The sequence below is a fragment of the Apteryx mantelli genome, unplaced genomic scaffold, assembly GCF_036417845.1.
Source record: "Apteryx mantelli isolate bAptMan1 unplaced genomic scaffold, bAptMan1.hap1 HAP1_SCAFFOLD_20, whole genome shotgun sequence".
Classification (NCBI taxonomy): Eukaryota; Metazoa; Chordata; class Aves; order Apterygiformes; family Apterygidae; genus Apteryx; species Apteryx mantelli.
The window spans coordinates 840,935-866,119 of record NW_027118553.1 but is presented as its reverse complement, the minus strand read 5'-3'; the positions used below and the strand labels follow the sequence as shown (position 1 = coordinate 866,119).

The 25,185-nt window shown below is 51.5% G+C and overlaps 1 protein-coding gene across 1 annotated transcript in view; it reads right to left on the bottom strand.

Moving 5' to 3' along the window:
• Positions 1–23,776, bottom strand: part of LOC136995964 (olfactory receptor 14C36-like) — a 33,345-nt gene extending 9,569 nt beyond the window's left edge. Inside the window, exon 1 of the mRNA XM_067316962.1 lies at positions 23,729–23,776. Within this exon, the coding sequence (XP_067173063.1) occupies positions 23,729–23,776 (48 nt within the window). The remainder of the gene's footprint in view (positions 1–23,728) is intronic.
• Between the last annotated feature and the right edge of the window lie 1,409 nt (positions 23,777–25,185).

The window sequence follows — 25,185 nt, the reverse complement described above, 5'->3', positions numbered from 1 at the left end:
TTGCTGTAAAGGTTGCAGGGAAGGATCACTGGGACCTTCATTCCCATGTCAAGAAATTACCACCTTCCCAGAAGAGTGGGACCTCTACCCTGGAAGATAAAGTCATTCCAGTTTTCAAAAACTGAGGGAACTCCCAGTACATGCTGCACTTGTTTCCTTTCCAGGGCTGCATGGACACATGAGTCACCAGTTGCTTGGCTGAGCCAACAGTCTCAGAGTATAAACAAAGGACATATTGCCCTCACTGGTGTCTTCATCACCCTTACAGGAGTGTCCTCCTCCTGAATGCTGCTGCAAGGGAGGAAGGATTGAGATTTCACCAACATGGGTGGCTCTGGGTGACATGTAATAGTTGTGGTCTTTGTGACCCTCGTTGGTGTGACCAGTGTTACCAAGCCCAGTGGATAAATAATCATCAAGGTTGGAGCTGGGGAAGTGTAACTAGGCAGGGGTGGCAGGACATATTAACTGGTGGTGTTCCTGCCCATTACATCAACCCCAGGCTATAGAGGCTAGAACAGGTGCATTAACATTATCGGCCAACTAATGACTCTATTCAAATTACAAAATGATTAGGCTGGTAATAAGCTTACTTACTATTCAGATGGCCCATTCCAAATTATCCATAATGGAGCCTGAGATTATGCTAAAATTAAAACTAAAATCCACTCAAGCCCCAGAACATGGTCGCACCAAAAGAGGTAGCTCAAAGACTAATCTACCAAGTAACACAAAAACATACCCTAGACGGCGAGTGGATAACTAAGCTGTCCACCAGTCGGGGACTCTCGTCATGGCTGAGCAGCCTATAAGGTTCCCTAATTAAGATATTCTTACCAGGAATAATCATACTGTTATTGGCATATTGGGTTATTACCTGTGTACGAGATTGCTTACAAAATGCGTTACTGCGTTATATACAAGGATACCGGAGAATGCTCGAACAGGAACAATTATAAGAGGGCAGGGATGCCCCCAAAAACAAAAGGAGGGACTGTTGGATATCATAGCATTTGCTTAGCACTAGTAGCTAAATGTACTGAAGCCTAAGGCTGCACATCACTGAACTTTTCCCAAAATTGTTTGGGCCAGTCCGAACAAGGAGGGAACAGGGAGATAAGAAAGTAACAAAACAGCATCAACAATGATCAGCGAGTACCATAACTCCACCTGGAGACAATGGGGAAACCAACCAGGAGCCAAGAAGCTACTACTTGTTGAGCAATCCTTGGTGCAACAAATCAGAGAGAGAATGGACAAAGAACTTAACCCGTAGGGGTATAAATACCCAGGGAATTTTCCATTTGGGGGTCCCTCAGAGGAGACACCCAGCTGGAGCTGTAATACTGATAAAATCATCTTATAAAGAATTATTTTGTATCTTTCGGATAGAGCATAAACCTAGAGTCAGACCCTCTTAGGGACACTGGATTGGACAGTTTCCCTAACAACAGCATAATAGAAAGGGTCATGGAAACACAAGGTCCAGGGCAGATCGATATTTCTTCTCCCAAGATTAATACCCTTCCTGAAGATTCCCACTATTTCATCACAGGAAAACATTGACAGTAAAATTAGTCAATCATTGGAGCTGATGAAAGTGTGCTCATATTTTGGAAACGTGGAAAACAGCTCTTCACCTTTCCAGGCAGAGCTCACGTGTCCAACCACAAGCACCCAGTGGCACTTGGAGAGGTCCCGGTGACTCTGAGGGACCTGCCTGGGCCTGGCAGCTCTCCCAGGGGACCTGCGGGAGACCAGAGCCCCTCAGAGCTGCAGAGGGAGGCTGGGCAGAGGGGACCCGGTAACCTGCAATGGCACCAGCCACCCATGACCCTGTGACTGCATCCCACCCCAGTTCTGAAAATCACTTTCCTTTTCAGACAAAACAATAATGCATAATTGCCCCAAAAGACTAGTGTACAAAACCAAACCAAGAATAACAATAAAAACACAACAAAAATAAGAGCTGGAAAATTTAACAAAACTTTTCTTTGCTTTAAATCTTTTTCTTAATTTCCTTCTTCTTTCATTTTTAAAGTCATTTTCTAAACATTTCCGCTATAATCAGGCCTGCACCCTTAAACAAGATATTTTTGTGTCTCACACAGAGCCCAGCGCTCAGAAGACCACCCTCTGCCCCTGGCTGTCTTTGCTACCCCTCACTCTGCACAGAGCATGTCGCACTCTGAGGTGTTGGGCTCTCTTGACTAGTGAGGAAAGCAGGGTGACCAGCTTCAAGGACATGCTCTGTATTGGCATGGCCAAATTTGCACAAATCTCAACATACCTCTGTTACTGTGACCTTTTAAAGGAGTCCCTAAAACACCTAGCTACACTCCCTTTTCATTCCCTCCACAATCAATGAAGCGTAACTTCATTTTCAGGAAAAACAGGGAGGAGGCTGATCTCACCCCATGCCAGACACCATAAGTGCAGATGTCTCTGTCTAACCCAGTTGTCTGGACTTCCCTTTCTATTCAGTGGAGGTAAATAGGTTCCCTCAATTGAGTTGTTTTGAGATACATTTCCTAATGACAAGCTAAAGTCCCATAGGAGCCACCTCCAAAATATTCATTTCCTCATGGGAACACAGCAACCCTAGGGCATCTCAGGCAGCAATAGCCTCTCTATGTGGTCCAATGAATCAAGCTCCAAAAGGAGATTCCAGTCATAAGTTGAAATCTTCTCAGAAAATAATTCAATGCAATAATAGACAAAAAAATAAAAATCCTCTTTTCCAAAACTTCACACAGTTTTTACCATTGCCAAATATTTTTTTCATTCTTATTCACTGACAGCATCATGTTCATGTACTACAGGAATTAGCCTGTCTATGCAAGTGTACATATGTATATACATATTAGTCATCAAAATACATTTGCTGGCAGTACTCTGGAGTAGCAGTGGAGGAATGGAGAAACTTTGTTCTGAGAAACTACTTCATTTAAATGGACATGTTTCAGATCTCTTGTTCTCCTTCTCGGTCCTTTCTTCTTCCTCTGTCTCTTCTCTCTTTACAGAGCACTCCAGGGGACCATTCACTGAATCACAGCACTTAGGGTGGGGGAGGACTCCGGACGTCATCTAGTCCCAACCAGCCCAGTCAGTGCAGAGGGAACTAGATGAGGTTGCCCAGGGGCTCCCCCCAGTCGTGCATTGGCCACAAGGGGCTGAGAGTTCGCTCCATCCACTGTGCAGGCCATTCATGAAGATGTTAAACAGTCCTGCCCCACATGTTGATCACTGAGGGATGCTGCTTGTAACCAGCTGCCACGTGGAACTTGTACCACTGATCACTGTGTTTCAGCCTGAAGGTCCAGACAATCCTCCACCTGATTTATGGTCCATTCATCCAGGGCAGGTCTCCACAATTTGGCTACAAGGAGACTCTGGGGGACTGTGTCAAAGGCCTTGCTAAAGGGAAGGTTCACAAAATCCCCTGCTTTCCCCTTGTGCACAAAGCCATTCATCTGATGGCAGAAGGCAATCGGGTTGGTCAGGCATGGTTTCCATTTCCCCTTGCTCAACCCATGCTGCCTCTTCCAGGCCTTGTCCTTCATAGGCTTGGAGATGGTTTCCAGGAGGATTTCCTCCATCGCCTTCCCAGGGACTGAGATGAAGAGGACCAGCCTGTCATTGCCCAGATCCTCCCTCTTGCCCTTCTGGAAAATGGGTGCGATGTCTGCCTTTTCCCAGTCATCAGGAACCTCCCTGATTACCCTGACATTTCATAGACAATCGGGAGCAGCATCACAATGACTCCGGACACCTCTCCCTGCACCCTGGGGTGCTTCCTTTCTGGTCCCATGGACTTGTGTGTGCCCAGTGGGCAAAAGTCCTCCCCAGCTGCATGTTCCTCTGCCATGGGTGAGGCTTTGCTAACACAGATGCGGCCAAAGGACTCGTGGGCCAGGGAGGCCTGGCAGAAGACAATACCAGTAAAAGACAAGGTAAAAGAGGCAATGAGCTCCTCAGCCTTTCCCCTGTCTTTGTCACTACGTCCCCTGCCCCACTGAGCAGGGATACCACATTTTCTTTGGCTGCCTGCCTTCCTTGTGCTGCCCATGTACTTACAAAAGTCTTTCTGGTTGCCCTCCCCATCCCTTCCTCGTTCCACCTCCAGTTCCAGCTGCAGCTGCAGCTGAGATTTGGCTTGCCTAATGGCATCCTTCCACCACAGGCAATGGCTCTGTCTTCCTCCTGGGTAGCCTATTCCCATTTCAATCCTCTGTGCACTTCCTTCTGCCTTTTCAAGTCCTGAATCACAAAGTCCCTGCTCATCTGTGCCAGCATCAGGCCAGGCCCCGATGGACTTCCCTACAGCCTGGAGTGTTCCTGTACTTTGAGGACTTTGTCCCTGATGATCCAAGAGGGCTGCATGGCTCCTCTGACCTCCAGGACAGTCACCCATGGGTTCCTGAGAAGCAGATCCTGAACAAGATGAAATCCTCTCTGCTGCAGCCCAGGGTGGTGATTCTGTCATTCCTCCTACCTCTCCACCATCTCAAGGTCACTGCAGTGACACCCAACCTCCACATTCACATCCCCATCCAGGCTGAGCTTCAGGGAAGAAAGAAAGGGCAGGATGGCACCATCTACCTAGAGGTGCAACTACAGAGGTAGAGAACTCACCCTGCAGAAAAGCCTGCATTTCTCCCCTCACCACTGAGGGGATCCAGGCAATGGACTTCTATGTGGTTAAAGGTGGATGCAAAGAACTTCAGGGGTAACGTAGATATGCCTGAGTCAGTGCCTCCCAGGCTGCCTTTACAGTCAACGGGGAGGAGGAAGTGTTCACCTGCCTTCTTTTAAATGGTCAGAAAAAGCACAAGTGACTCCTGTCCCAGAGACATTTCCTCTGTGCTTGAAATGGAGCCCGAGGTCATAGGCTTTTAGGATAATTCAGGTTGGAGGGACCACAGGAGGCCTGTAGTGCAACCTGCTGCTCACAGCATGGTCAGATAGAGGTTCAGAATCCAAAAAAATTTTTTGCCAAAGGATTTCTGGAGTGATAGAGCAGGAGAAGACAGTAGAGGGTTGACGGGGTGATCTTATGGATGAAAGGGTTTCCTTTTTCGCTTTCTCCAGAGAATGAAATCCTCAGCTCTCCAGAGAGAACAACCTGGGACACTAACTTTGCCACTAACATGGAGGCAGAGAAGTTGCTGAGTCCCTTACAGACAGACAAAGGCCACCACCCCAATGGTACCAGACCCCCAGGCATGCCTGCCTTCTTGCTGGGCACCCTCCAGCCCCAAGCAGGAGGTGTGCGGGGAACAGAGTGGGGTCTGCAGCCTGCAGCCCTGGCCACCCAGCAGGTGTGGTGGGACCCTGCTTCTCTAGATGAGATGACACTGGGCTCTCCTGCATTTCCCCAGGGTGAAGCCTGCGTCCCCTCCGGCTGGGAATACAGCCCAGCAGGGAGGGCCAACATGGGAAACAAGATCTCTGTTCCAGGGTGTGAAGAGAGAGGGGAGGGCAGAGGGGGATCTGCTCATGCTCTGGGCACTGATTCCCTCCCTGCAGCCAGTACAGCCCTCCTGATGCCCTGTAACCTGTGAGCCCAGGAGGTGGGACGCCCATCTGCTCTGGCTCTAAAGATTTCTCAGCCCTTCAGACCCAGGATGCAAAGCACCAGTCTGGGGACACCTCAGCAGTCGAAGGGGGCTGAATGCCTGGCATGTTCCTGAGAACTTTTCTGCACTCTCCCTGCACTGCTTTGACTCCTGTTGCCCATGGAGCACAGACTCCTTTGGAGGATGAACTCTCTCACTGTGTGACTCTGAGGACAGGCTTGACCAGGCAGTACAAATGCCAGCAAGGCCTCAACCCCACAACAGTGTCCCCTGCCCAGGACTCTGCCTTCCAGCCCCTTCCTCCTAGAGGATTTGGGTTGGGAGGGACCACTGGAGATCTCCAGGACCATGATCTGCTCTGAGCTGGGCTAACTTTACAGTTAGATCAGGTTGGTAAGTTCCTTCTCCACAAGCATTCTTAAAGATCTCCTGGCCCCTGCCCCACTGCTGCTCATCTATCATGTTTTTTGTTTTTTGTTTTTTTTTTCTTAAATTCATTTGAAATTTCCCTTCCTGCATCTTCTCCTTGTTGTCTCTTGTCCTTTCCTCCCCTTTGCCCCCAGACAGACCATCCCATCTACGTTGACCGAAGACAAACACAGTCTCACCTTCAAGAACAGCCTTGCTGGGATCTCCTGGGACCATGCAGGTGGGCCGTGGTGGCCAGCTCTAAGCAGACAGACATGCTGCAGGTCCCTACATGGTCTCAGAGGAGAGCGTATGGAGACATAGCATGACCCAGGGCAGAGCCTGTGGGCTGACACCAGGGCAGAGCTGGGGTCAGCAGGGCTGAGAAGAGAAGCTCCAGCAGCTCCTTTCCACACGCGGGCTGGGAGTGATGCACCCAGCAGTGCTCCTGAGAGAGGATGGTAACACAAGAGACAGGGAGCACCGTAAACTGTGGTCCTGAGCACTGAGCATCTGTGCTGGGTCTGGGAGTCCTGGCAGGTGGTGCTGATGGCTGCAGCCCCCAAGAGACCCCCAGCCCTGCTAACAGCAGTGAGTGCCCTCCACGACTGTTGGGAGCTTCTGGAGTGTCATGCCTCCCATCTGCACCTCATCCCTGCACTGGCTCAGCCCTTGGTGCCCTGGCCACTATGGCCTTCCTGTTCAGCAGCCTCCCACCAGTCCCCAGACCCTGCCCAAGCCTCATCCTGTCCCTCCCGGGGTTAGCAGAAGGCCATGCTCTGGGGTCTGCTGGTGCCTGGGCCCAGGGAGAGAGGCCAGGCAGGATGGCCATCCCCCCCATACCGGTGCTGAGCCCAGCCGGCAGATGGAGCTGGTCACATTCCAAGATCACCCCTCACCAGCACCATGGAGAATGGCCAGTGCTGGAAATGGCTCGTATGAGGGGCTCAGTCTGGAGGAGTTTCCTGGGGCAGTTTCTCCTCTCTGCTCCTGCAACAACAATCTGAGCCAGATCTTTGTTCTGACAGACCCTGCTTGAGACCCCCCCCATGGGAAGAGGATGGCCTACAGGCCCAGTAGACGGCCCCAGGACCTCCTCTGCATGCTCCCTGCCAGCCCTGCAGAGGACCCAGGAGAGGGCTTATCCTCCCAGGGCTCACAGCTGGATGCCCAGTCCTACAGCTGGGCATGGAGCCTTGTCTGGGGGTGACTTTTGGGGTATGGACCAGCACACAGGGTGTCTGAAGACACACATTTCATCTGAAGGACATGTGCTGGGGACAGGGCCTGAGGGACAGCAGCAAACTGATATGGCTCCTGGGTCATGCTTCCTTCAACACAAGCTCCCACAAGGGCTCCCAGCCTTCTTTTTGGTGCCAGTTGTCAGGAGGGATGATGGCACAAGGAGCTGGGAGGGTGGGGAGCGTTAATCCTTCTTCAGGCACTTCCCAGGCCATGTGGAGGGCCAGCAGAGCAAGGACTTCTGGCTCTGCACTGGGAGCTCACTTCAGTGTGCCCACACTCTGAACATTGTCTTGCATGAAAGGTCGGCAATTTCAAGCCCAGTTCCACTTCCTTCCATCTCTCCCAATCCCTCCTCTGATCTCATTGGCCATTCCCACACCCCCTCCCCTCTTCTGCCGCAGGGCCCATAGCTGATGGTGCTGCTCTGCAGAGCGAGCGGGCTGTGGGGCCACAGGGCCATGGGCTCACTCTGCACTGGCCATGCTGGTCAGGGTGGGAAGCAGACCCAACCAAATGGGGATCATGGCCTCTAATCCCTCCAGGGACTGTGGATGTGGCGGCTGCTTGGAGGGACTATGGAGCATTTCCAGGGGTACTGATTGAGTCCAGGTGCGCCTCTACATCTTGCCCCTGGTATCACATTGACAACATGAATCGCTCTCCAGTCTCCCTTCCCCATGACACATGGGTCCCCACTGCCTCTGCTGGGATGGCAGAGTCCTCCTTTGCCCATGGATACCTGGGTTTAGTGTTTTACCTTTAGGTGACTCCACCTTGGAGGACCTCTCCCTTTGTGAGGCCCCACTCACTGCCCACCCCAGGCATACACTGTCCCAGTAGATTCCCGGAGCTCTCCTGGCACCTCCAGATTCCCCTCCAGAAGGACGGGCATCTGACACTGTGCTTTAACATGTGGAACGGCCCTGGGTGTGTACATCATCACTGACAAGTCATCATCTCCACTGTTACTGGACAGCGATGGGCAAGTCCTAAATCCAGCCCTTGCTCTCTAAGAGATCATTACCTGATTAGAAGCTTTTTGCTTCTAAACCCATGGACAACCCTGCCCAGCAGGCCCTTTTAACATGCAGTTCCTTAGGCCTATTCTTGACACCAGCTTTGGAAGAAAAGCCCAGCCTTCAGACCCTGCACTGGGTAGAACTTACTTTATTACAAAGATAGTGTGCAGGACTCAGCTCTGACGCAGCGTTAGACACAATTTTATGTGGGTACCAGGTGAGACAGAGCAGTCTCAGGAAAAGTGGAATGAATCCAAGCATTTGTGTAGCAACATGATAACACATAATAATAGTAATAATAGTAATAATAAAAATACAGTGAACAAAAAACGCTCAGTTGGGTATAGGACACAGGGGGAGTCATTTGTGGAGAGCAAAGGCAATGTTAGCACTGCTGAAAAATGTCCATGAAATCACTTTCCTCACAGCATCTTTGAGCTCCTTGTTCCTCATGCTGTAGATGAGGGGGTTCACTGCTGGAGGCACCACTGTGTACAGAAGAGCCACCACGAGATCCAGAGCTGGGGAGGAGAGGGAAGGGGGCTTCAGGTAGGCAATGAAGACAGTGCTGAGAAACAGGGAGACCACGACCAAGTGAGGCAGGCACATGGAAAATGCTTTGTGTCGTCCCTGTTCCGAGGGGATCCTCAGCACAGCAGTGAAGATCTCCACATAGGACAGCACAATGAAAACGAAACACACAAATAATAAACAGACACTAACCACAATAAGCCCAACTTCCCTGAGGTAGGAGTCAGAGCAGGAGAGCTTGAGGATCTCGGGAATTTCACAGAAGAACTGCTCCACAATATTGCCTTGGCAGAGTGGTATTGAAAATGTATTAGCAGTGTGCAGCGCAGAATACAGAAAACCACTGGCCCAGGCAGCTGCTGCCATTTTGGCACAAGCTCTGCTGCCCATGAGGGTCCCGTAGTGCAGGGGTTTGCAGATGGCAACATAGCGGTCATAGGCCATGACAGTGAGAAGAAAATACTCTCCTGCAAGCAAGAAGACAGCCAGGAAGAGCTGGGCAGCACATCCTGAGTAGGAAATGGCCCTGGTGTCCCACAGGGAATTGGCCATGGATTTGGGGACAGTGGTGGAGATGGCGCCAAGGTCAAGGAGGGAGAGGTTGAGGAGGAAGAAGTACATGGGGGTGTGGAGGCGGTGGTCGCAGGCTATGACTATGATGATGAGGCCATTGCCCAGGAGGGCAGCAAGGTAGATGCCCAGGAAGAGCGAGAAGTGCAACAGCTGCAGCTCCCGTGTGTCCACAAATGCCAGGAGGAGGAACTCATTGAGGGAGCTGCTGTTGGACATTTTACTATCTCCGGGCATGGGGGACTGTCGAAAGAAGAAAAGATATTGAGAAGTTAGGAGAGAGTTTTCAAGCAAAGAAACCCCCAAAATCTTGCTGTTCTCATGCAACCCCCCCACTTTGCCTCTCTCTTTACGGAGAGGATCTGTGCGCAGCTCCCTTGCTTGAGCTACACTTTGCAGTGGCTAAGTGTCTTATGAGGAGCAGGGACTTCTGCCCATGAGCTCCAGAGGAGTCAGTCCTGCTGTATAGTGGTGGGATGCATGGGAATGGGGGTGACTAGCTCGGACAGTCACAGTTCCTGTCAGGTGAAATCCACTGGGCATGTGGAAGGGCTTTTCAGCATCTGCACCACCACTTCTAAAGAATGAGGGTTGAGGAACAGAGTTTTAGAGATTTTTAAAGGGTGTTTTTTTTCTATTAGATGTCCTTGTTACCCCTGTGGAGTGTTCCTGGAAGGCAGAAATCCTTGGCATTTCTACTTAGTCCTGACAAAAATGTATTCCCTGTCACTTGGTGCAGAGTGAGCACAGCTTGTCTGTCTATTAGCCTGGTTCTCCCCTTCTAGCCAAGGACACACTGGGCTCTTTTCAGATGCCCATATACAGTTTCCCAACACCATTTCCATACTCTCAGCATCTCTTCAGATTCCTCACGGGTCTCTTGGACATCACAGAGATGCTATGAGGCAGCAGTGCCCTTCTGGAGGGCAGCTCAAAGTCTGCCAGGACATGACAGGGAAACAGTCCAAGGACATTCAGGACTGAAGATGGGCTCTCCTTAAGGGAGAGTCAGCTCATTTCCCAACCCCACAGACTGCATTTCCTGGAACCGCATGGACTAGAAGGGGGCTGCAGACACCTCACTCCCAAGCAGACCCCTCTCTTGCACAACTCGCAGGGCAGGTGTCTGAACTGCAGCTGAAAACCCAGCAACCTCAGGGAGCCCAAGAGAAGAACAGGAGGAGCATCATGGCGAGCAGGGGAAACAAGGAGCAATACCATGATCCTGCTGCCAAGGGAGGCAAGGAGAGAGAGGCAGATAGGCACTCAGGAAAGCCCTCACCTTACCCAGCTGGGCATGCTGCCTCACAGATGGTGACAACGCAGGACAGTCGCTCTCAGCCCCTGAACTCCATGGCTGTCAGGACAGAGGCTCTGCTGGGTCAGAGAAGAGACATGGCGGGCTTGCTTGGAAGAAGCTGTCTGCATCGGAGGGACTGAGCAAGACTTGCACAAATCTATTCTCCCATGATGATTCTGTTAGCAGGTCCCTCTCATTGCCTGTCCATCTCTGCTGCCTGGAGCTGTCCCTGCTGGCAGCTCTTTCTCTGTCCCAGCATCTTTTCCTTGCCGCTGCTCACAGACCCCATCCCACCCTCTGTGGGCTCCATTCTGCCCTACAGAAACCACCCAGGACAGGGCACTGGGCACAGGTATCTCTGTTCTCACAGGTCCTAAGCAGCAGGTCAGAACAACTCTTATAAAGCAGTCAAGGTGCTGCTGGTGCTGTTTGCAGGCTGAGGTGGGGTTGAAGGGGTTTCCTGAAGTTTCTCACAGACCAGAGGTCACTGAATTCATGACTGAATCTATCAGTCATAGGATGGGATGGGTTCAGAAGATCCCTCCAGGAACCTCAGTAGCATTGCCCTGCAGCCAGAGACTTACCGTGTCAGGAGCTGTGAAGATTCCTCCCACAATGAGCTCTCCTCTGTCCTCCCACTCCACACTGCCTTTCACTTCTCTCTGCCTTCTCTCATCTCATGTCAGCAGCAGTAGGCAGAGCCCAGAGCCCTGCTGCTCTTTGCAGAGGAGCTGCTCCTGCACACAGCTGTCTCTCAGCAATGCTGTTAGGTTGCCATCAGCTCCTTCCATTGCAGGAGCCTGGCCCTGCCCAGGAGCAGGGGCCCAGCTCAAGTCCTGACTTTCTCTGTCCCTTGTGCTCCCTCCTCCTGGGAAATGTTCCCTGAGGTAGACTAAAATAATCACCATTGGTCTCTTTCTCAACACTGAAGGAAGACTGATTCCAGCATTATGATTTGTCTCATCACAGCATGGTTATCTGCAAGAGGTGGAAATGTCTCACTCCTAACTAGGCAGGAAGCTACTCGAGGACAAGAAGGGAGGTCGTTTACCCATGGTTCAGGTTTTGATTCAGATGAGTCAATCTGGGCATCACATGCCCCTTTAGAAGCACCTGGGATGGGTGGGATTCAGCTCTCTCCCATGAACTCCACAAAAAAAAAAAAAAAAAAAAAGCTGGAGGTGGGATTCTCCTTGCCCAAACCAAAGTATACAAAACATAGCTGTCTGCATGCGAGCTCCTTTTCTGAGCTCCCAGTATAATCACTGGAGATGGAGGGTGGGAGTCAGTTGCTCCCACACAAACACCTGGGGATGTTTGAAGAGACAGAGGTGGTCCAAAGCATGTGCTAGTGTCTGCTTGCTCTGATGGAGCAACTATGAGACCAACATCCTTCTGGAGCATGAGGTGGGGGCCAGGTGGGGAATTTCCTTGGCCATCTTTAATGACCCCAGATGCCTAATACTGCTAGAGCACCACTCACTATGAAGCTGTGACACAAGCAGATCCCTACGGTGCAAAATCCTGATGTAATCCAGTGCAGACACTACATGTAATGACTTAAAAAAAGGCTGGCAGGGTCATGTCAGATGTCTGCGGTGTCCAGCACAACTGCATGTTTCTAGCACATACAGCATGGCCCCTACAGGAAAGCCATGCCCTTTTGGAGTGGTGCTGGGCAAGTGCCCCAGGGCATCTTGCGTTTCCTGCCTGTGCCCAAACAAATGAATCCTACCTCTGCCTTCGGGCACAGGCTGTACTGCCCACATCTAAGCGTGCTGCATAAATGGGAGACACATCACACCAAGGTCTCCGCTCATGTCCCTGCGCTCTTAAAACCTTCTAGTTCTCTTCTCCCTGACCCTCTTTTTGCCCCCAGATGACATAAACAGGGACTGTGCTAATGAGGTCCACAGGGTCACTGGATCGCAGGCTGTCCAGGCCAGGGACTTCTTCAGTGGCACCTTATCGTGCCTGGACATTGGTTCACCTCTGTCACAGGCCCCAAGGTGCTGCAGAGTGAGCTCAGGCAGCAAACTCTCCTGCCATTCCTGCACAGCCCAGCTCTCTTTCTCCCTGGCCTTGGGCACTGCAGGCTTTGCTCTCTTAGTGGGAACCTCCATTCACCATGACATTGCCACCTGCTATCTGTGCCAGCATGGCTCTGCTCTGCTCTGAAGTGGGGCCATCGCACAAACAGTGTCCTTGGCTCCTGGTAACAGGTTGCACCATGACCAATCTGATTGAAACATTGGTAGAGTACTGAGATATGGTGGGATCACTTGCATGATAGGAGAGCCCTGATGGTAGGGTACAAACTCTTCAGGAGAGACCAACGGGGAAGAGGAGGAAAGGGGATGCCCTTTGTGTGAAGGGACAGCTCAGACGTGTGGAGCTCCTAACACATCAAGGCAAGGGTTTGGGTGAGAGCTTGTGGGTGACAAGGGTGACATCGCAATGGGAGGTACAGACCACCCAATCAGGGTGAGGAGGTGGACGCAGTTTCCTTTAAGCAATGTGAGTAAGTCTGTGGATCAGAGACCCTGATTCTTATTGGGGGGACTTTAATCCCCCTGACATGAACTGAAAGGCCAAACAGCAGAGTGCAAGCAGGCCAGGAGGTTTCTGGAGGGCATCAGGGACAGCTTCTTAGCACAAATGCACGATTTGTGATGCTGCTTTGTCTCTGAAAATTTCAAACTGGAAGGAACTGATCAGGAATGGAACAGACAGTGTCTGCCTGGCCTCCAGTGATGAAGAAAAAGTAGAGTTCCAGATCCTGAGTGGAGTGAGGAAGGATAGTAGAGGAGCACAGACCCTGGACTTCAGAGGGGCAGACTTGGGTGTGTTGAGGGGACTGGTGGGGGATCCCATGGGAGGCAGTTCTGAAGGGCCCAGCAGCTCAGAAAAGCCAGCAGGTCTGTAAGGACAGCACCCAGCAAACACAAAAAGATTGGATTAGGATAAAGATTGGATAGGATTGCCCATTGCAGGGAACATCAAGAGCATGAAGAAGAGGTGCTACAGCTTCAGTTACAGGAAAAGAGTAAAAAGGAAAATGTTGGCTCACTGCTGGATCAGGCAAGGAATCTAGTAACAGCAGATGCAAACATGTCTGAGGAGCTCAATGCCTTCTTGGCTTCAGTCTTCACCAAGAAGGTCTCCTAGGCTGTTGTGCCTGGTCAGGAGTCCAGAGGGGGAAAAAAAAGCAACCAATGCTGGATGATGGCTGAGCAAGGGATGACTTGCAAGAACTCAACCCATACAAGTCTATGGGACTGGATGGGCTGCACCTGAGGACATTGAGAGGGCTGGCCGCTATCACAACAAGGCTAGTGTCTATCATCTTTGAAAGGTTGTGGAGATCAGGGGAGGCCCCAATGACCAGGAGAAGGAGTATGCTGTGCCCATCATCAGAACAGGCCACAAGGAGAAACCAGGGAGCTGCAGGCTGTTCAGCCTCACTTTGGTGTGGGGTGTTTCATGGAGTGAATCGTCTTGCATCACATTTCTGGGCACCTGAAGGAGAAGAAGGTGCCTGGGAACCGTCAGCATGGATTTAGTGCAGAGAAATGATTCCTGACCTACCTGATTGCCTTCTGCAATAAAAGATCTGTACTTGGTGAGGAGAGGAGAGTAGTGGGTGTCATTTACGATGATTTTAGGAAGGAGTTTGACACTGTCTCCAAGAATATTCTTGTATACAAATAGGGCATTATGACAGGCTGGGTAGACAACCAGATGGGTCAAAAGCTGGTTGGATGATCAAGCTCAGAGGGTTTTTTTGAATGGGTCAGGCTTTATCTGGGAGCCAGTGAGAAGCAGAGGATGCAGGGTTCTCTAGTGGGACCTGTCCTGTCTAACACGTTCATCAGTGACCTGCAGAACACAACTCTCATCACACTTGCAGGAGAACATCAGGAGATCATCAGGAGAACAGTCCTAAGCTCGAGGGCTGCCATCCAGATGGACCTCAGTAGGCAGGAGGAATGGGTGGGCAGGGACTTCGTGAAATTCAAAACAAAACAAGCACCAGGTCCTGCCCCTGGGGCAGACCAACACCCTGCAGTGATACGGGCTGGGGAATGCCCGGCTGGGCAACACCTCTGCAGAAAAGGATGCAGGATAAACACATCCAGTTAAGATTTGTGTTTCTGTATTCAGGAAAACATCATCACCAGAAGTGTAACCTGTTAATGCCAACTCCCAGAAGTCTAGAAAGTGGAGGATGTACTCCTACTGAAATCTGCTGATGGAAATCAGTGCAGTTGTCTTCCCAAAGTTACCAAAACACAAGATGGAATTCAGATTTCTAATTTGTAAAGATTTGGCCCTTATGAAGAAAGAACTGATATTGCAGTTAAGGCATTCAAATGCTAAATGCATTTCTATTCCGATCACTGTTACCCCTATCTTTTGCAATGGCAGACTGTCAGAAGGCATGCTGTTGGTCAACAGATATTGATTGCCGTGCACTTTGCAAACATTTCATTCATTTGGTTCAGGATATAAATAACTATCTTGAAATCGCCAGTATTATTCTCCCAGGCAAAATTATACATCTGTCTATTAAGCCTGTGGGGGGGGGGAATGGGGGGAAGGCTGGACCTGAGTGAATCTCTGGACTCAGAAAACACTCTGCACAAACGTTTTCAGTGCTGTTTGCTGCCGCAGAAAATTCTAGAAGATTCAGGTAGGGTGCCCTCGTGATGACGGTATCCATTTGCTTGGGAAAGCACCGCATTCAGGTGCTTCAAGGATACGTAACTGAATAGGAAACTGAAGAAGGAAAGCTACTGATAGGAAGAGCTCTTTGGGGACATTTGCATGGCATCCAGCTGGTGTTGCAAGCTACAGAACTGGTGCCTATGCGGGACTGTTCTGTAGCAGTGTAGTAAATGTAGCTTTCAATGAGACTCCGAGAGCCTCCCACTGTACACGGACATGTGGAATATAAATGATAGTTGGTGCTGTCCTTTGGGCTTCCTGGATGCTGGTGTCCACGTCAGTGTTGAGCAGAAGCAGCATGACACAGGCAGGAAAGCTGAGGGCAGGCACTGTCAAAGGAATGTGGTTATGAATCACAGTTTCAAAGCTCATTTTATAAGAGGTGACAACCTTCTGCCTGTCTGAAGAGTTCCCCAGCTCACAGCCTGCTGTCTCATTTCCAGAGGCTCCTTCTGACCAGGTTCCTTGCTCAGGAAAATCAAAGGCCATTGCCTGCAGGTGGTACCTCAAGCACATAAGCAGACAAGCCTCTACCCCATGAAAAAAGCAGCAAGCATCCTTTCCCAGGATGCATTTCACTGTACGTCTGATCAGATAAGCAACACTCAGGCAGGTCTGGTCCCCAGGGGCAAAGTGCTAGCAGTAGATGCGGGCACTGACTAGACATTACTGGTAGATGACTACAGAGGCAACCATCACATAACCCGAAGGGAGATAATCCTCTTATGTGGCAGATGAGCATCCAACCACGTAGCATGTCTGCCCATGCTTTAATGGCTCTCAAGTGCTTCTCCTAAAGGTCCAGATGCTGTAATAGAGGGATGCCAGAGAACAGAATCCATTTCCTGCATAAAAGTAAAAAGGAACAGAACAGCACCAAGTCTATTCATGCTATAACTTTCTTCTTAAGAAAAAGGCACAATTGTACAAATAGAAGCGTTGAAATGGTTTTAATGCCTCCAATGGGGCATTGCAGGCTGTGGCATTGTTTATATTTGGTAACAGTACCCAACTAAAGGAAATGTTTTTATGAATCAACAAGTGCACAATAACTGTTCCTCTTAAGTACAATGAAAGAAAGGAAATGCATTTCTTTCCACCAAAAAAGAAACAAATCAAAAAATCGGCTGCATCACAAAAAAAGGAAGCTAGGAGAAGGGCATGATGTGCAGTCAGGCTGATGCAGAACCACCTCCTGGGAGCTACAGAGTCTTAGTAGGAGACAAAAAACACTGTCTGAATGAGACCAGCAGGAGCTCTTGCCATGGTGAAAGGTTTATGAGCAGCATCTTCCAGCTCCCTGAGCTGACAGCAACCTCCTGGCTGTTTAATTTGGAATGGAAACAATGGTCATGCACAACATCTTCATTAGATGTCTTTCAATCTAAAAGAAATGTGGATTTTCAGGCAGAAAGAACAGCAAGCACATTAAAACCAGGCCACCTGAGTGCCCTGAGTTCCAAGCATCCTTTTCCAGGATGCATTTCTCTGTGTGTCTGATCAGTTCATCAGCACTCAGGCAGTTCTGGTCCCCCTCCACCTACCTCACTTGAGTCAATGAATCCTATGCGATTAAAGAAGTGAAAAGGTGCCGGTGTGCATCTTTCTTCAGGGGAGGTGGTGCTAGCAAACAGAGCGGACAGGCCCAGGGTAGGAGCTGCCAACTTCTCCAGAGCACCTGTTCCTGCAGGTTCCAGGGGAGACCTTTGCCTGTAGCCTGGCTCTCCCACTGTTTGGCTACACAAACCCATATTTTATTTATTTATTTATTTATTTATTTATTTTTTACCTAAAAGGATGGACAACACATTTCCTTGGTTTTGAGTCACTTAAGGAATACTGTGTTTTAAGTCAACATGACTATGAGTCTTTGGATCTTTCTGGTGGAGTCTCAGTACTTCCTTTTGATCCATAATAACAACGTACTTTATTGGAACTCCAGTACTGAGCTTCAGCTTCATGCTTACTTCTTCCATGTATTGATATAACCTTCCCTTCCCGACCAGCTTTTCTCTACTCTTTATTCTCCCACCCCTCACTTTTAAAACAGCCAAGGCTGTTTACAAGGACCCAGCAGTTTGAATCCAAGGGACAGAGACATTTACCTGTTGCAGTTAAGGAATGTTTCCTCTTGTCTAGTAGGCAAGACATGAGACATGAGACAATTCAGCCTCAGAACCCTGAAGGTGATTCCTCATCACTATACATTGCATCCTCTTTTAAAATGTGATTAATACCACCTGAAAGACAAGAGATGTTCGTTAACTTCCCTGAATAGTCCGTATCCCTCTCTTGCACTAGTACAGCTTCTAAATTAGTTCTGAAATACATTCTTTTGCATTTTGTGATTTAATGGGAATACACTATATTCTTAAGTCTTCCTCCTACCACACAGCACAGGAGACTGCACAAGTCTCTGCAAAACTCTCCTGAATAGCCTGGTTTGGCTAAATGTCTTTCTCCAGTGGTGAAAACATCTATTCTCCCAGGAAAAAAAAAATAGATGATGATCAGGATGCCTTCTGTAGTTCCTAGACACCTAAACGATATCTAGAATGTATATACTTATATCGAAATATATGTGTGTGTATATGTGTGTGTTTGTGTATTGATTTTTTATATATATATATATATATATATACATTTCATGACACAGCACTTGTGTAGAACAACAGACTCCCCACACAACTGCAGGAACTGTGTTTTCATAGCTCTGTGCTGTTTGTGGTTCATTTCTACCAGCCGATAAGTGTTTCTTTCTGAATGCAACAGCAGGCTCTTTCTTTCAAGATCCAGAAAGTCCCAGAGAAGCCATCCAAATCCCTGCTTGCATGAACTTGGTGATGAGTCTATTCCACGCACTCCAGGCACCCTGCTGGATCCACAGCAGAGGGTGCCCAGCACAAGCCCCCCCTGCCCAGCGCAGCCTGGGGGTGGCTCAGGCCTCCCTGGAAAGCCCCAGCGCAGCAGGGAACAGCCCTGCAAGGCCAGCGCCTTTCTGGACTGTCGTCTCCAGAGACAGAAGTGTCCTCACCAGCCATTTCACAGCCCTGTTGCTGCTGCTCAGCTGCTCAGACTGAAGTGACCTCACAGCTGCTTTGCTGATGCCCTTCCTGCTTCTGACCTATCCAGGACTCAGGCAGAAGTGACCTCACAGCCTACACTCAAGCCATAAACCTGCTTCTGGCCTATCAGCAGCAGACAGAGGTGACTTCACATGAACCGACAGCAAGCAAGGGCCTGCTGACAGCATACGATCTATAGAGAAGGACGTGAGCTCACTCTCAGCATCACAGCCATGTCCCACTTTTGGCAGATCAGGTACTGAAGCAGCAGTGACTTCACAATCAACATCCCAAGTACCTTCCTGCTACTTGCCTATCAGGTGCTTGGGCAGAAGTGGCCTCACAATACATTTCACAGCCATCTTCCTGCTGTAGGTCTATAAGCTTCTCATATTGGAATGACATCACAGCCACTTTGCTGACCCTGTGCCTGCCAGTGGCCTGTCATTTCTTCAGGCATCAGTGACCTCACAGACAACAGTGAAGCCATTAACTGCTTCTGGCCTAACAGCAGCACAGGCAGAGATGACTTCACAGGAACCTACACCAACCAAGAGCCTGCTGATGGCCTATCAGGTACTGAGGAAGAATTGAGCTCACAGTCAGCATCGAAGCCATGTGCCTAGTTCTTGTCCATCAGGTACTGAAGTGGCACTGACCTTGCAGGCCCACATCTGAGTCATGTGCCTGGGCCTATCATTTCCTCAGGCAGACGTGACCCCACGAGCACAATCCCCAGCCATGTCCCTGCTGCTGGCCCATCATGTTCTCACCCAGAAGTGAACCTGTCATTGACTCTCTGGAAGGTGGGGAAGGGTTTTTCCCCAAGATTTGCTTGCTTCTGCAGTGGCATCCCAGGAGCTGGGGGAGGGCTGAGGAGATAGCAGTGCCCTGGCCCCAGGCACCCGTCAGCACCTTCCCCTTGTGATTCATGGGACCTGTCCCTCCTCCCTCCAGCCCTCTGACCGGCCAGCTGTTCTCCAACAGGGTGACAAGAGCCTGAGGTGTCCTTGCCGATCCTGAAGGCATGGTCCTGATGGACTCCCATAAGCACTGCTGGCTGCCCAAGTGCCTGGCCCAGGGAGTGTGTGCAGGGGTGTTATCACAGGAACATGCTTGGGAGGAACAGGAAGGGCCAGGCCCCACCTGTGCCCATCCAGACAGCTGCAGCGAGTACCTTGGGGACTTGGTTTAGTTCAACACAATGAAAGTCTGGGTGTAGGGTGCTCCTACACCTAGGTGCACTCCCTGGTGCTGAGGAGCTAAAAAGAAAGTTTTAGGTGCAGGGAGAAAAGCACAGAAATACTGCAGGTCTCGTTGAGGCCAGATGTTAGGGATCTGCTTCTGAGGTTGTTTCAAGGATGGCTGTGATGTGACTCAGGTCCCTTGTGAGCCACACACTGGAGGCACCCTGTAGCCTTCAGTCACTCAGGACTTTAAGGTTCCAGACTGAAATCTTTGCCTGAGTGCCCAGCAACTCCCCCTTGGCCGGAAGGGGTCTCTCAAATCCTGCTGCCCTCCATCCCATGAGGACTGTCAGGAAAAGACCCTCCTTCCCCCAGGTAATGCTGGTCATGGAAGAAACAACCTTGCCAGAGAGGGGGTAAATCCACCTGTATTTGGAGATGTTTACTGGTGGGACTCCTGGCCTGAATTCTCCCTCTTTTCACTCATTTCTACTTTCTTCCTCCACCTCTCTGACTGTGAGGTGTGTCATGAGCCCATGGCCTGAGTGATCAGAGGAGGCTGTATCCTGCCCCATGGCTCAGGGCTTGGGATCCTTGGCACCTCGGCAGGGTCACGGTCACTTGGTTTTTCCAGGCCTTTGCTGTGAGGTCTTGCGCACACACTTGCTTTTTCAGTGGCCCCTCCAGGCTGCCCAGATTATCAGCGTGGCATTGCCCTGGACTCAGCTCTATCTCCACAGTCCTGACCTATTACGCAAGGGGAAAAATACAGTACAGTGTAGACTGAGGTGTGACCAGAGGAAGTATTGCTGAAAAGCATAGAAGGCATCAAGCAGTTTATAATCACCCTCAGGACATTCAGTCCTAATCTTTTCTCTTTCAGAACAAACTCAGGCTTCATCCCGCAGCCACTGCAGGCAATGGAAAGGGGTATTTTGGCTTCTTTACCCCACATTGGTGTGCTTGAGCATGAGCCCTAATGCTTTAATCTTGGGTTAAGTTAGATTAGCAAAGACATGTTCTAAAATCATAATCCTGGACATGCTATTAGAAGTAGAGTCAAGGAGAAGTCCCCCTGGCGCTCTGCCCCGTGAGCAAGCCTGGGCACATCTGCCTCCAGCCATTTGGCCAATGGCAGAAATGCCTTTTTTGGGAGGGCTGTTTTAAAGTGTTTCCAGGACCTGGGCACTCTGTTGACCATACCACTCTCTTCAAGACTAGTAATCTTCCAATTCTGCCCTTTATTTTGCTCCTCTTTACTTGAGACTGCCAGCATATTTAGTCTGTCCCACTGCACTCACCCTGCTGCTGCACTCTTGCTAATGCAATCCAGGGTAAGGGTGGCTGTCTTTGCTACAAGAGCACCCTGCTGACATCCTGTCAACTTGATGCCCACCACAGCCCCCAGGTCCTTCCCCGGATCCTCTTTCTTGTCCTTCTTGAAGATGGATGTCATGCTTGGGGGGAAAGGTGGGGAGGGCCGGGGGCCAGGCAGCGGCTGTGGGGCTGTGTCAGCTCCTGCTGCACCACTGGTCCCTGTGGTGTGGGGAGAGGGGATGGGAGACGGGGCAGCTTGGGGGTGGCAGCAGGTCAGCAGGGCAGGGGCAGGGGGCAGTGGGGGCTGCAGCAAGGGGTCGTGGCCAGTGTCGACAGCCAGCAGCTGTCACGTTCATCTCAAATGCAAATGTCCTGCACTAACTCCAGGCAGAAACAGGCCATTTCCCTGGTCCCCTTGCCACCCTTCTAGCAGGACAAGGACTTACAAGGAGGGTGATCTGCCTGTCCCAGTGCTCAGGGCAGCTCCCTGAAGCTGGCCCAGCTTTGCCTGAGGGACCTCTTGGTCGTCAGTCTCTGCTCTGGCATGGCTGGAGCAGGGACAAGAGCTCATGGGGCAGGGCTGGGAGAGCTCTCCTGGGAGTTTGTCTTCTGCAGTGGAGCAGTGAGGAGCATCATGGCTCCCATCTGTGCCTCATCGCTGCGCCCACACACAGCCCCACCACCCCGCTGTGCAAGCACCACAGAAGGAGAGTGTGTTTAGGGGTGGGGAAATGTCCCCCTGGACGGTCCCCACAACAGCCCTCAGTGATCCATCCCCCCACAGCCCTGCTGCTTTGGCACCCTCCCCCAGTGCCCATCTCCTGCCCAGCCCCAGCCGTGTCCCAGGCTGGGGACAGCACACAGTGATCCTCCGGGGTCTGCTGGGGTCTGGGCTGGGAGAGAGGCCAGGCAGGACTGGCCGTTCCGCTCGATACAGGCACTGAACCCAGCAGGAATGAGCTGGCCACGCAGCAAAACACACCCAGAAACCTGGGGTGCGTGGCCAGGGCTGGAAATGGCCAATGTGAGAGGCTGGTCTGTGACGAATGCCCGGAGGCACCCCCACGGTCGGTCCCTGTAACCAAGGGCACAGAGAGGCCTCCTCTCTTCTGCACCTGGCAATTCTTGGTTCCCCTCCACAAGACCTGGCTCTGCACCACAAACCCCTGGTGTGTGTCCTCACCCTGCCTGTTCACACAGCTGAGCTGACATTGGCGTTTCCCTCTCCTGGGCCCTTTCCAGCCCAGCCCAGACCCTCCCTGCCTCTCCCCACCTCCCCTGCCCTCTCCCCAGACCACCCAGCACAGCAGCCCAGGCTGGCGGTGGCCCCCAGTAGCATCCGCCGCAGGGGGCTGCAGACCTCTGGGCACTCACTCCACAGCCACAGCCCCCCGGTGGGCACAGCAGCTCTGGGGGGGACAGGGGTGTGTGTGTCAGCCACCCCATCAGCCCCCAAGCTGGGACTGGCCCCAGTGGCACAATGACACAGAGGACACTGGCACTCTGTGTCCCTTGTTCAGCTGCCCAGGAGATTCCCTACCCCCAGGCTGCCTGCAGACCCCTGTGCCAGCCCCTCTCTCCAGCACAGCACAAGAGTCCCTGCCCTGGGGCTCCTCCAGCAGCTCCTGCTGCCCCAGGCACACAGCAGCCTGCCCTTAGTTGACATACAGAGAAACAGATTTCTCTTTCACATTTATTCCTTGCCAGCCCACAATTGCTCCTTTCCTCTTCTCTAGGTGAGTCCTTGCTCCCCCAAGGGCCTTTCCCCAGGTGGGTGCATCAATGCTGGCCTGCCTGGCTAGTCCTGGACCCTCCTCCATCCTCCCCACATGGACCTGAGCTGGCGGTGCTGCTCTGCAGAGCAAGTGGCTGTGGGGCAATGGGGTTTGGGGTGACTCCACACTGGCCGTGGTGGTCAGGGTGGGAAAAAGATCCAGCCGGACAGGAATCATTGCACCTGACAACCCCTACCAAGGGGTCTGTGGCTGTGGACGATGCTCTGAGCAATCACAGGGCATTTCAAAGGGCTCAGGCTGTGTTCAGGGGTGTCCCTACAGCCAGCCCATGGTTTTTCATTGAAGATGACATGAACAACTCTCCAGGTTCCCTTCCCTGTGCCTGCAGGGTCCACACTGCCTCCCATGGGATTGCAGAGCTCTCACTAGCCTGGACATTCATTGCTTTTGATCTTTACCTTTGGGTGACTCCACTTGATCTTGTCAAGCTCCATTCACTGCCCAACCCAAGGCACATGGTGCCCTTGGAGATGCCCTGTGCTCTCCTGGGGGCTCCATACTCCCTTTGAGAAGGACAGGCATCAGTCTCCAGCCCTGTCGTATGAGAGATACTGCTTGACCGTTCACCACCTCCAGGAGCACTGGGCACCCACCCACCCTCATTCCCTAACACATCACCTAGGAGCTCATGGCCTTGAGCCCATGCAGAGCACCGGAAAAGCAACAGGGTCTTTCAGGGTGTAAAGTCCCTGAGCATATTTTTGACTCCAGCTTTGGATGGAGAGCCCAATCTTCAAGCACTGCACTGAGGAAATCCCCTTTTATTAGTGCGAAGCCAGGTCTCACACAGTGACAGACACATTTACAGCAGGCATCTCAGTCAGACAGACTGGGTTCATGGGTTCTGAAGAAGTGGGATTCAAATACTTCTGTACAAACATGATTATCACAGAGAGAATGCCCAAAGCATAGGAGTTGTTTTGAGAGAAATTAGAAAGCAACTGTGAAGAGGGCTGGGCAGCTTATTTCTGCTGAACTAGTACCAGCTGAATCAGTTTCTTCAGTGCATCTTTGAGCTCCTTGTTCCTCATGCTGTAAATGAGAGGGTTCACTTTTCGAGGCACCACTGTGGAGGATCTTGGGAAACTGCGTAGACAAAGATATTTGCATGAGAAGTGGTAGAGTAGGCGTAGCGGAAGATCACGCGGTGTGACGTGCAGCCTAGGGGTGGGAACGAAATGCAACTGTATGTAAGCTTGAACGCAGCTCACAATAAACGCCATTTTAGCATCTGTCACATTGAGGTCTGTGCTTGTGGCCCTGCAGCAGGGAGCTGCAGTGCTCCCCTGGTGGCGCCACGGGACCGAGCGAGAGCGCGGCAACAAATGGTGACCCCGACGTGATTCGGCAGGACCGACACGTCTCGCCGTGAGACCCAGGGGGTGCGGGCCGTCTCCAGAGGGAGAACGGCGGCTGCGACAGCGAGCAGCGGGCGATAGCCGAGAGTCCGGACGACATGGAGGCCTTAATAAAGGTAGTTGCGTTTCTAGCTAAGGAATGGGGAGCTTCTGTGAAGCCGAAGGATATTACACTATGTGTAGAGCGGCTCCAGAAAGAAGGAGCCATAAATAGGCCGGGGGACTGCTTGCAGCCGGAATTCTGGCTGCGATGCACTACGGTGCTGGCAGAGCGAGCTATGTCCACAAACACGGCCAAAGATCTCAAGACGTGGGGAATTATACTCCGTCTTCTGAAGCGGTCGCGGGAGGAAATGGAGACTTGGAAGTCTGCCCGCGACGCGTTGTTTCATCAGGAGAAGGCTGAGACGGAAACGGAGGAGAAGTCTAGTGATGGGGGGGCAAAAGAACGGGAGAGCGGGGGCGAGGAGGCCCCAGCGAAAGAACGGGAGAGCGGGGGCGGGGAGGTCCCAGTAATCCTACCGGTGGAATCCCAGGAACCGCCTCCGGTGTACCCCTGGCAAGATCTCGCACAAGCCGGAGAGGGCTGGGGGGTCCACGAGACCGACCCCGAGGATTGCGTGCCTGGCGCAGTTTTGAGGAAGGTGCTTAGTGAGGAAGATAAGACCCTGCTGCCGCGGGCCCCAGCAGAGGAGGGTGCTGTAGGCGGGGAGAGTCAGGCAGAGCAGTGAAGGAGGAAGGGTAACGGCCAATCGGAGCGGAGAGACCAGAGTACGACCTTAAAAGGAGAAAGGAATGTCCGAGCGAGATCGCCAATTAAGGAGGAGAGCGGAGAAGATAGTGACGAGGAAGGCGGGGGCTTGCGAGAAGTTACGCGCAGGCTGCAGGGATGTGTAATAGGAGAAGCGCAGCCGAAAGGGAGGCCGAAGGGCGGAGAAGAAGTAACAACATCCCCGGTCGACAACCTACTGCATGCATTAGAGGAAATAAGGCGGGAGGTCAAGAAACAGAAGGACCTGCTCAGCAGAGCTAAAAGGGAAGCGGCCCCTGCCATGTCCATACCGCTCACTGACTGGCGGCTA